The sequence below is a fragment of the Protopterus annectens genome, chromosome 3.part1 (assembly GCF_019279795.1).
Source record: "Protopterus annectens isolate FY-2018-M chromosome 3.part1, PAN1.0, whole genome shotgun sequence".
NCBI lineage: Eukaryota > Metazoa > Chordata > Ceratodontiformes > Protopteridae > Protopterus > Protopterus annectens.
Genome location: NC_056732.1, coordinates 1,090,044,755 through 1,090,057,157, shown reverse-complemented (window position 1 = coordinate 1,090,057,157; position 12,403 = coordinate 1,090,044,755). Strand labels below are relative to the sequence as shown.

At 40.6% G+C, this 12,403-nt stretch overlaps 1 protein-coding gene across 1 annotated transcript in view; it reads left to right on the top strand.

Moving 5' to 3' along the window:
- The window catches only part of RDH10 (retinol dehydrogenase 10), a 140,430-nt gene extending 131,845 nt beyond the window's left edge, over positions 1-8,585 (top strand). Inside the window, exon 6 of the mRNA XM_044067228.1 lies at positions 6,460-8,585. Coding sequence (XP_043923163.1) covers positions 6,460-6,583 — 124 coding nt within the window. The 3' untranslated portion in view covers positions 6,584-8,585. The remainder of the gene's footprint in view (positions 1-6,459) is intronic.
- Positions 8,586-12,403: the final 3,818 nt, after the last annotated feature.

Genomic DNA, 12,403 nt, shown 5'->3' with positions numbered 1-12,403 from the left:
CATTTTTTAAAAGGAACAAGTCCTGTGTAGACTGTCTAAAGTCCTTGTCCTCTTATCTTGAGGCTGCTGGGTGGTGACCTGTACTTGGCCTTCAAAGCATCTTGTGATCCAGCCTTGGCAGACCTGCACATCCACAAAAACTGGCTTTAGCAACGTTTGATCCAAGGACCTAAAACCTCACCTGCAACATAAATGGGACATGCTGGAGGGACCGGTATGTGTCTCAGGCAATCCCTTCTGTGGAACAGGCTTCCCATCCATGTGAAGCAAAGTTCTTCCCTGCACTTATTCGAGCAAAACTTGGATCAAGGTAAGGGAACTGTAAATTTACCCTGGGTCTGGCACTTGTCTCTATTTGAGAGGGAAGATTGTAAATGCTCTTCCACTCCTGCCCATGTATACACCCACAACAAAAAAATTTAAGGGGCCAATACAACACTTTTGGGAAGCATGACTAGGCTTAAAAAGGCTCATTAATGTTGTTAGCTTAGTATTCTATGATCCATATGACATTAGTTTTGATACATTTCACTCATTGTTCTCCCCGAAAAGTGGAGGTAGGTGATAGCAAATTGCATACATACCACCTTTTCTTATTTTAAATTTGGGATGCATTCATAAGATCAAATGACCAAATATCTAAGGCTGTAACATAACATTGACCACAAAAGGTTAAAACACAAGGTTGAAGTTCTTTACCGCTCTACAACAGGGACTGTTTTTTTACCTTGTGTGTGTTGCTTCTGGTTGGCATGTGTGTGTGTGGTAGCAGGGGTTTGTGGGTGGCTTTTGTGTGTGTGGTAGCAGGGGTTTGTGGGTGGCTTTTGTGTGTGTGTGGTAGCAGGGGTTTGTGGGTGGCTTTTGTGTGTGTGTGGTAGCAGGGGTTTGTGGGTGGCTTTTGTGTGTGGTAGCAAGGGGTTTGTGGGTGGGTGGCTTTTGTGTGTGTGGTAGCAGGGGTTTGTGGATGGGGTGGCTTTTGTGTGTGTGGTAGCAGGGGTTTGTGGGTGGCTTGTGTGTGTGTAGTAGCAGGGGTTTGTGGGTGGGTGGCTTTTGTGTGTGTGGTAGCAGGGGTTTGTGGGTGGGTGGCTTGTGTGTGGTAGCAGGGGTTTGTGTGTGTGTGTGGTAGCAGGGGTTTGTGTGTGTGTGTGGTAGCAGGGGTTTGTGTGTGTGTGTGGTAGCAGGGGTTTGTGTGTGTGTGTGGTAGCAGGGGTTTGTGGGTGGGTGGCTTGTGTGTGGTAGCAGGGGTTTGTGGGTGGCTTTTGGTTGGCTTGTCCCCACCCACGACGATTGTAGTATATTCGGGGTTTTGTGTTTCTACCTTTTGTGGTTGATAATACGGCCTTTTATATTTTGGTTGTTTAGGTATCCATTTATAGATGCAGGCTTCTTTCTTCCAGAATATTCCCAAACATCCATGCTGCTGTTGAGCCTTGGCCTAGGTTATTGGAAAGCTGCCATCCCTCTGGCCAACCTTCTATGAAACATTGCAGCTAAAAGGCAGGCTTCTGTTTTGTGTGACAATGTGGGTCCTTTGAGAAAGCTGTCTATTCTGATGCCTGCATAGCTAACCTCTGCTAAAGCAGTGTTAAACTTTTACTGTATGCCTCCTCTGAATCTGTATCTGGCACCACCATATGGAGAAATTTTAGTTGTACCAAGTATACATTTCTAGTGGTATAAATACCACCTTTGGCTTGCTCTGAAAAGAAACAGCTAGCTGGTTGGGATGAACTTGGTCAAAGCAGAAATAAAAAAAAAAAGCTGAACAGGTAAAAATAAAATTTTTATCTTTTGTGCCTGTGCAATTTAATTGCCAGATGGAAAGATTTGCCTGGTAAACGGGAAATCTTGTTCGCAAAAAATCTTTACTGTTCCCCGAGAAGCATATTCTCTGGGAACCAGTGCAACTGGAATTCTTTGTTGTGCCTGAAGTTTCAGATGGAACAAAAGTGGGTTATAGTATCTTTAGCCTGGGATGCTGAGGTAGGAATAGTCAAATTCTCTCGACTTGTATTGCCTTGGTTGGCAGACTAGTCCATTCACTTCACAAAGTGATAATATACTGTTCAGTCATAACACTCTTCCTGTTATGGTATATCAGCAAAACCCAGATCTTGCTTTCTATTCCTCTAACTACAGTACAAGCCTGTCAGTCTTTGGCTTGTGACCACATAGTCATATATTACCATGATTTACATCTCTCATCACACTGGCAACTTAACACCTAGTTGGAATGGTAAGGTAACATCTGTTTGCTGACATACTTTAAGGAAAAATCACAGCCTAAGGCTGTCAGTTTAGGGTTGATTTTTCACTATTGATTTATTAACTGGGTAAGTCCAATGGAGATGGTTGCCCCTTTTCAGGGGCAACCTAGGTGCACATTCTGGTTATATCACTGACTTAGAATCTCCCAGTAAGCAACTGGAGAAGGAAGGCATACAATTCTGTACCCTGGACTACACAAAGCAGCTCCTTAACAGCTCGGTGCCTTATTCATTTGCACGAACTACCAGACGGCTGTTCAGCCATAACGATGTCCAGTTTATCAGCAGTAACTTCAGATTGGTCTGAATCCCATTCTGTAGTTGCTGGAGATGTTTATATAGGTTCAAGCATTTCTATTTGCTTCTTGCCTGCTCCTTTTTTTTCCTCCAAGACATACAACCACTCTTGTTACTTGACTGATGTAAACTATGCTTAGCAGCAGTAACAAAATTCCACCATTTTTACTGCTATAAATATAGCTGCAGCAGCATTGCCCAATTTCTAAATTCCATATTTACTTCCTCTCATTTTAGACCAGAAGACCCTTTCCATATTTGTTGCAGTGAATGTGGCTTACAGCCTGAGGCAGCAAAGCAAGCCCTGCACTACCAACAAACCTGATTTGACAGGGGGTTTATCTTGTGCTGTAATGAAAGTGCATTTTTCTGCAGACTGAGATTGCTTAACTCCTGGAGTCCCTTTTGGCAACTGTCCCCACAGTCAGTATTTTTAAACGGATCTTGTATTAGAGTTCACTAAAGAAACCAATGTCTCCTATCTGGGATGTGGACTTTGCTTATATCTGCAGTTGTTCTGTGACCGTGTGTTGAGGTGAGAAATTGCTTTCTAACGTAATGAGTCATTTGAACTCTGCAACAGCTGGGAGAAGATGGTAAAACAAGTGCCATGCAGCATGTGATTTGTTATATTTCTTGCCAGAAATTTTCCACAGTTGATCATTTTGAGGAATAAGTTTCACTACCAGCTCTGTAGTTCCTATAAAAGTAGCCTTTTCTTGAAGTAATGAGTTGGCACATTCTGGGCAAAGTATGTGTCTGACTGAGCACTTTTTCCTTCAATAATAAACGGTGGGCACTTAAGTCCATGCAGGAGTGCCTGTGTGATTATTGGAAGAAGTTTGATCCCACCGGTTTAATTCCTGGGAGGCTAACTTTAGGTGGACTTGAGGTCTTTCAAAAGTAAAGTCATCTGTGAGCATAACAGGCTTTCATTTAAAGAAAATAAAATGCTGGAGGAGCTCCATTACTACATGTAAACTGGCCTGTTTGAAGGATTTTGGTAAGGTGAAACCGAAGCTCTTCTGTTAACACTGTAGTTACCATTAGACATCTCCCTAGCTGCATCAACATAAGGTTTTATAGTACCCTTGTTCTGTAGCATGTCTGAGAGCTGTTCTTCCTCCTAAAGAAAGTAAGCTTTTTAAACAAAGCTGAGTGAAAGAATTCTTCAGGGTTGTTAAGAGTTTAAAAGTATTTTTAAATCAGAGCTGAGAGTATATTTTTTCCTGTGCTTGTGCAAACATATATTATGTTGGCTCCAGGATATTTAACATCTACATAATTCTGCACCTAGTTAAAGTAACGTTGTTCCATGTGTAACTTGGACATTTTGCCCCATGTTCTACTTTTTACCATATATTAAGTAATTAGCAGTGTTTTATGGTGTCCAAGAATATATAATGGATGTCTGTGGGGTCTCTGTCCTTGTAATGCTGTAACAATTGTGGTTATAGGCATCATTTTAATTAGTTAGAAAGGAACTGTGTTTCGCCCTTTGCATACTTTCAGGAATTCCCCAGTGCTGTCAGTGGAGTTTTCCTTATTTGATTGCCTGCTATAATCCTGTTCTGATTTGTCTCTACTTGAAATCCATTGATCTGCATTTTAATAGGCAGTGAATAGCACAATATGATATAGTAACTTTGTTCCAGGACTGATACCAATATCCTGGACCTGAATGAAGTATGCATCCTGTATAGATCACATGAGGAGAATTTCTTATTAGGCTTGATATTCTTTTATACTACTGATGATGGGCATGCATAATTTTGCCAGAAATTCTGTCCTCTTACAGTCAAGCAAAAAAAAAAAAATGTATGAGATATTGTTTACATATCATCAGGCATGTTGCTTCTTTGACTGCATCTATACACATTTGCATTGTGAACTTCACAACTGCTATTTGTAGTTAAGTTGACTTCCTTTTCAGTTCCGTCATCCTCAGCAGTGCTTTTCCTTGTAAGCTGCATTTCTAACTTTTAGTTGTAGAATTCTTGTTTGCAATTTTGCAGTTCAGGAATGTACATTTCCCACCTCTGGGATAATTGCTTGAGTTTTGGCAGTATGCGAACATGTTCTTCCTGTCTTTTCTACTTTATGAATAAGAAATGTGTATATAGATGTTTAGCCATTCTGTCAGTAATGTTTAATTCACTTGTGCTTCTTTATATCTTTTTTCTGTTCCCCTCCCCCTGGTGTTCTGTTAATGAGCTGCTGTTGTCGGACTGTATTCTCCCTTACTTGGGAATCTCAATTACCCCCCCCCCCCCACAGTATGCAGCATCACATAATGCATAATACTATGGGATTCTCTGTATGCATCCCTAGTGCGTCACTAGTGGCTGATATATGCACATCTGCAAAATGGGGCCTGTGGTGCTGTCCCCTTCACAGATGTTTCCATGCATCTGCCTTTTCTAGCTTAGTGGACAAGGACTCTGCCGTATGCTATCCCTGATCTCTGCCACATGAAATGCCTGTCAGTACTTGTGGGTGCACACCAACTGTCTTCTTCCCTCGGGGTGGGTGATCAGGTTTACCCAGACTTTCCCTATCCCCTTCTCAGCCCAGACTCTCAGAACTTCATCCCCACCAACACAGAGCCAAGCACTCATTTGCTTTGTCATTGTTGCACCTTTCAACTTCAGATCTCTTGATGTTGCAAAGTAGTGCTAGAGTATACCATGTAGGGACTGGGAATACCTACATTTTAAGATGTCCATTTTTAGTCTAGAACTTTTCTCCTGATAGTGTGAAGGTAAATTGACATTTCCAGGCAGATGAATAGAAAGGACACCACTGTCTGTGCCTGCCAGGTGGTGTGCTTAAGATCTCAAGTTTGCTTGTTGTCACAAAGCAGTGTAGTCTAAAATGATGTGCTTTATTACTCATTTTTTTTCTAATTCTTACACATTTTGACAGGCCTATTTATCTTATGGCTATCCATCTTACATGTAGATATTCAGAAAGAAGGCCATGGAAGGAGGCATTTCACTGTAACCATCTGTTTTCCTCCTATAGCTGATCCTGTTTTCATTTAAAGTTGCTACTTATCTTGTGTGGATCCAGCTTCTGCCCACTGTATTCTGTACAGTGTATTTCTGTCTCCATGACAAAGCAATGATAACCTTGAAGTTGAGCACCAGTTTAGCTTCATTCCCTCATGCTTCAGATGTCTGTCAGCTTTGACACTTCCTGTTTTTCTCATTATGGTATATGTTAAGGATACCATTCATATTCCCCAGTACTTCTGTGTTTTAAAGTATGTATATTTGGAGCCTCTGCCTTCTTTAATGCTTTAACACAATTACTGGTCTTTGCCACATATTTAGTCATTTCAGCAAGTTTGTATTTTCAGATGTTGCGTCTCAAGAATGTCGAAGTTGCAGCCACCTTGTAGAAAAGGGAAAAACTACAAGGATTCATGAGTCTGAAGATGTCCTAATTTTTACCTTTAGCTGTATGTTGAGAGAATAGTGTTTATAGCTACAGAGAAAGCTTTCAAGAAAGAGTATATCATTCTGCACCAAATAGGACTGATGTGTTGCTGCATAGAAGCTATATAAGGGAGACCATATTCACTGCCTAATCTTTCTGGCATTTGTCTCCATTCAGGTGACAATAGTAATTTAGTTTGTAATGAGTAGTATTCCAGTTAATACTGTGGCACTTGTGGGTTCAGGAGTAGTTTTATTGTGTACATCATTGCAATGATTTTTCTTAAATCTGTTATGCTTATACTTTGATATTGTCTTCATTAAAGAAGGTTTCCTTTTTTGTTGGGTATGTGCCACTACCTTTACATTTTAAATCTACCCTCAAAACATTTTTAAAGCATGGCTGTTTTACCTTATTTCAGATTCTTAACTTTTTTCTTTTCCTCCTTCCCCAGTGTCTTGCCTTTTGATGCTGTTGTCTGTATGTACCGGTTTTTAGGAGCAGACAAGTGTATGTATCCATTTATCGCTGAGCGGAAGCAAGCAATGAACAACAATGAAACTAAAAATGGAATTTAGAATGTGGACTTCTAGCCTGAGCATCATTGTGGTGTACTTGAGTTAACATGAACATAACTCTGCAAACATTTTGAAACATAGTATTCAACTTCAGTGACTGAATTGAGTGTTGCACTTCTCGGATACAAAATGGTTTTAGTTTACCGTGGCATTCTGCAGGATAAATAAACCTGTGTACTGAAGGGGGGTTCAGCTTGTTGACTTAAGTATTTTGGAAAATAATGCACCGTTAATTAGAGCAAGCATCCTTTAGTGTCATTGTCACTGTATGTACAATCTAGTCACTTTTTTTCCCTTGTCTTAGAGTTGCACTGTGGTATTTTTCTTCATGCAGTCTTTATTTTGAAAACCAGTATACATTTTCTGAGATTAGAGATTTTTTTTTTCTTTGGAATTGGTTTCAACTTGGAAATTTTGTATAACATGGATCCGTTCTGGGTACTGTGTAACACAGTGATCTTGCTGCTGGTGTTGCTGCACTTGTTTGTTTTTAATATTATTGGTGCTTTTAAACACTTACTAGCAGCTTAACCTTTTTAATGTAAAAATCAGTGTAGCTTGTTCTGTAACTTTATTACCCGTTTTGAAAACGTGTACTAAAGAAATGGACAGACTGTTTTCAGTTTTATTTCACTTAAAACACAAGCTTCTAAGTGGAGCAATGAAAGACACATTTTTGTGCAAATTTCTCCTATTCATGGGAGAGGAACCTAATAAGTTGTGATCACCCCTGTGCTGGATTTCTGCAGTGTGGAAAGAAATATTCAAGGCACAGGCAGATCTGACGAAAGGTATGCAGTATACCTTAGCACTACAAATAACTAAGTAGATAAAGTGGAAAACACAAGCCACAGTGTTCACAAAATACTGTGGCAAACATTGTTATTCTAACAAAGCTGTATCGGCTGTTACATGGAGAAGTCTCCTTAGCTGCATTTGGAGCTACGCTACTTTCTGCAGTAGTGTACAGCATATTTGTAGCAGGTGCGGACACATTTTAGGATACAAATTTGCACAGCCCTGCAGTCATTCTGTTGCAGTTCTACAGCTGGACCATTCTCCTTTATAATGTAGGTCAGAGGTGAAGTAAATTTGAGTGAAACCATTTACCCTGGCATCCATGATTGCTATGTTTGGTCTAAAGTTGTAAATTTAGTGCCACTAGATTGGGGTATATTAAGTACTGTAGTGAAGTAAAACAAAGAAATTCAAGGACTAATTTGTCATGCTGATTGCCTCACTTACCGGTGGTGAAGCAACACTAAGAACAGAAGATGCTGGCAACTGTACAAAGATGCGAGGGGGAATGAATACTGAGTGGGTGGTTTGACTTGAATGTTAAACATGTCAGAATGCGTACAATATTTTTAAGAAATATTTGGAAAGGAAGCAGCTACTATATTTAGATTACTAAAATGTCATTTCTTAGTACTGGACTATTTCTTCAAAGAAAACCATTTTTTGGTTGTGCCATGCTTCCTGTGAGAATTTTTCCAGCCACATAAGTGGACATCCTGTTTGGCTATTCTTTAAACTGATCAAATCATCCTTTGCATCTTATTTCTGAGGAGCAAAACACAATTTTCTACCCTTAAAATCTGCATGCCCAGGAGTAGTTGATACTGCTTAGTAAATGTTTGCATTGGATCAGTGCAGTATGGGCATTTTTGTAGAGGTGCAACAAGGCCTCGTATAGTGATTAGCGAAACACTCTGAGAAATGTGTCCCACATTTGCAGTATTGTTGTGACCACAGCATTTTGTGTGCCTTGAACTTGGTAATGTTTTGGTCAGCCTGTGTATTTGTTTGTTTGAATTTTAAGAGCCTGAATGAAAACTTCTACCTCCTCTTTCCAGTTGTATATCATTCATTTAATGTAAATCTGTTCATATATTCTGTGTTTTTACCTTTTTTAGATTTTCATGTAGACCAGTGTTAGTAACTGAAAGTGAATTTTGTTTAGGAAATCATTCTAACTTAAAATAAAAAAATCTAGATGATACAGGAAGTGTGTGTTTTTTTTCCTTTAATCTTTTGCGCCCTGCATGTGAAGCAGCTGGTGAAAGGGTAGGCTATATTGATCATTTTAATTTTTTCATTACTCATCACATTGGTTTTCCTGTATTGCACTTCCATATTTAAAAGCTTACTTCAAAGCTTATTTCATTGTTAAAATAAATCAATAACACGGGAAGACACTCAAGTTCTGGGCTATGACTGGATGTTTTCTGGATTTTACTAACCGTCCTGCTCCAGAACTCTCATCATTGTTAGAGTAACTTGTTTAGTTCAAGCTGCAGATACAAATGCTAGCAGGGTAGGCAACCAAGTATGGCTCCTAAAAGGCAGTTGCAGGTGTACGACTTGACATTGGCTTGCATGTAGCATTAATCCTTTACAAAATCCCATCCGTCAGTTGTGAATAAATTAACATGCTTGCCCCCCCTTGCACCTTGAAATGTAAATTGCGGTTTGTCAAATTGCATATTGACAGTTTCCAGTGATTGCCTGAATGAGAAAGTAATGTCTGCACATGTAATGATGCATATTGCAATTCCATCACTGGCATACCTTTAAAGTAGTCTTCCATTATCAGGCAGCTGTTTCATTGTCCTCTGTATTCTCATATCCAGAGTTAATCATACCAATCGACTGAATGTGCCACCATAAGTAGCAGTGTCCACCCCATGTTTCCTTTACCAGAGCCATATTTCTCGCTTACTATGAGCCTTAAAGCAAACTAAGGTGAGCACTTGCAGTTTGCATTAATGTGGACATTTACAATTTAACAACTGGAAAAGTATTAATCTGAAAACTCAGACCTGAGATGGCAATATCTGCAGCCATCTGGAATTTCAGTCTGCAGGAGCCCATTGGCCAACCCATCTTCCAAGGCTATACATGCCTTTTAGTGGCCTCTGCCAAATCCCTCCATCTCAGATGTTGGGACATCAGTGGTGAATGCCATCTTCAAACATGTCTTGTTGTAGTTCATTGCTTGCGGTACTGTCTTCAGTTCAGTGTCAAACTGCTTTCCAGAGTTACAAATAAGGACCTTCTAGAGATTTTTAAAGTTCTTACTAGATATCTGTCACTGACAGTGAGGTTGAGTAAAGAAAAAATTTGTGTGGATATTTTCCATACTCCAGAAATTTCCATGTGTATTTTGTTTAAGGCCAAACACAACTTGGATGGTTATCCACATGATGCCAGATTTAGTAGGACATTCCATCACAGGCTAAAATCTCTGGAAATAACTAGCTCAGAAAAGAAGCCTGCCTGTATCCATTCTGCAACAGAATTTACCAAGTTCTACATGACCATTCTTTTGAAATGCATAGAAGAGCTTCAGGAAACTGATGGTACCCATTCTGGGTCTGAAGGTTTCCCTACATTTGACCAGAAATTAGATCAGTGAGGTACATTTGCAACCCCCATGGATGCTCCTTGTTCCTACTGCTTCAGTAACATTTTTGGTTATCTGCCAATGTAACTTGGTACTGGCCATCTTTCAAAAGCCCAGGCTTCCCCCCTTTTCTCCCTGTGACTACTGATTAGCTGGGCATATTTTAAGAGAAGTCTTCAGCTGTCACAAGAAGTGTTCAGTCTTTCTGCCATCCAGAAAGTCTGACTCTTCACATGATCCAGTGCTGATTTTTCAGTATTTCTGCAATGCTTTACTGGTGTTTGGGGCCTTTGTTAGATACTCGAGCATGACTAGAGGCAACTTAATGCATAGGATATCTCAGATGTTCGATGTCCCAAAGTTCTCCCTAAACGAGGCAGCTTCCTTCAAGGGGTAAAACAAAATCCCAGCCAAACAAAATTCAGGCATCCAAGAGGAATGGTAGGAAGCTAATTCTATGAAACCAAACGAGGAGTTCCTTTCAGAAAAATATGCAGAGTCACAAACTACCCCATGTCCTTTTTCCTTCTCCCCCAAGACAGTCTCAGCTGTGCTGCCTGGCTGCAAATCTCAGACAAATGGGTTCCCATAATAATTTAGAGGATACTCTTGTCAGTGGATAGTAAACCTTCCCCCTTTTAGGGGAATTCCTTCAAGCTCACCAGACCAGATAGAGCAGTTTCCTCTAGTTCTCAATCACGTGGTAGAAGTAGGGGTCATAGAACCACCACGACAAAAGATTTTACTTGGTCTTTTTGCCACCAAAACAGGAGCACTCCTGCAGACCTGGCCTGGATTTGGCCTCTCAATTTTTGTAAATGTTCCAAAACTCAAAATGCAAACCTTAATTGGGACCTAGTGTTGCTTCCAGATCAGTGTTTCATGGTGACTCTAGATCTTGGACACTAGTATTCCTATTGCTCCCAATGTCAGGAAAATTTTGGAATTTCTGTACCGGGGGGGGTGGGGGTTGTTGGACCCAGCACCTTCATCCCCTGGCTTTTCCAGGTATCAGTACTGGGATTTGTGAAATGAGAAATGCAGCATTGGGATGAACTGTGCCTGAATCCAGGACTCCCTTTCTCTCACCAGACCTTAGTCCAGTCTGCCCAGATGGGACTCTTCAGGCTTGGTGTGGGGAGTAGTGTCCATGGAGGTTCAAGTGAAGGGCTCATGGGGTTCTTGGGACATGCCAAAGCACATTAATGTAAGAAATCATGACAGTGATTCATGCCTTAAGTTCTTCACCACTTGCTGTCTTCTCACTAGCATGATGCAATACCTGAACAAGCAAGGGGGTATTATGTCCTATCCTGTTTGCCAGTGATGGCCTGGGGGATGACTACAGTGTTCTGACTTTAAGGCCCTGTACATTGTCAGAGCAAAATAGTGACGGACTAAGCCTATCCTAGACACTCATGAGTGAAACCTATGTGCAGAGGTCTTCCATGCCTTGATCCAGATTTGGGGGGACACTTGATTACATCTGTTTGCTTTCCAAAACAATTGAAAAAATTATGTTTAAGACATCCTTGTAGCTGTGTTTTGGAAGACTGTCTCACTGTCATTACCATGGTCAGGAATATTCCTGTATTCATTTCAACCCTTTCCAATGATTTCCAAGGTAACGCTATCTGAATCTTTAGAAGTAACAAAGATCATTGTCATAATCCATGTCTTGTCCAGGCAAAGTTTTCTCCCTTTTCAATGGAATTGGCCAAGGGCAATTACTATAAGCTTCCTCACAGATTGGACCTGGTAACACAGCAAGGGCAAGTGGAACACCCCAAATTGGAGCAAATGCAACTGACAGTCTGAATTTTTTTTTTTCCTGATACCATTAAGCACTGCTTCCATGTGGATGTGCAGCATGTATTTAAGGAAGCAAGAAAACCTGCAACTAAAAATCTTGCATTTTCTGGATGAAGCCTAGCCAGATGTTTTTCGTGTTTCACTGTTGCAGTCATTACATTTGTGTAATCTTGCTGGCAGGTTGCCCTCAGCCGGCCTGAATTCCAAAGTCTTGGCTCCTGCGTCAGCTGCTGTCACCCCTTCCCTGACGACAGGTCGTTGGGGGTATAAAAGAAGCAGCCAACGCTATTTTCTTCAGTCTTTCATGCTGCGTGGTGCCTGAAGCAGAAGCAGTTCGCAAGTGCCAGTCGGCCGACTCCTGAGATTTCAGATCCAAAGTCTTCAATAAGTACCCCATTGGGGAAACTTTTTTTTCTTGCTCCAGACCGATGTCAGAAAGTTAATTGCATTTCTTGTGGGAAGCAATGCCTCATAAGAATTTTCATTCTTACTGTATTCCTTGCCTAAGCCCTGATCACGTTTCTGGTTGTCTGTTTTGTTCTAGATTTAACCAACGCACTATTAAGCGTTGGTATGATTTTGCTTTAAACTATTTTGGACAC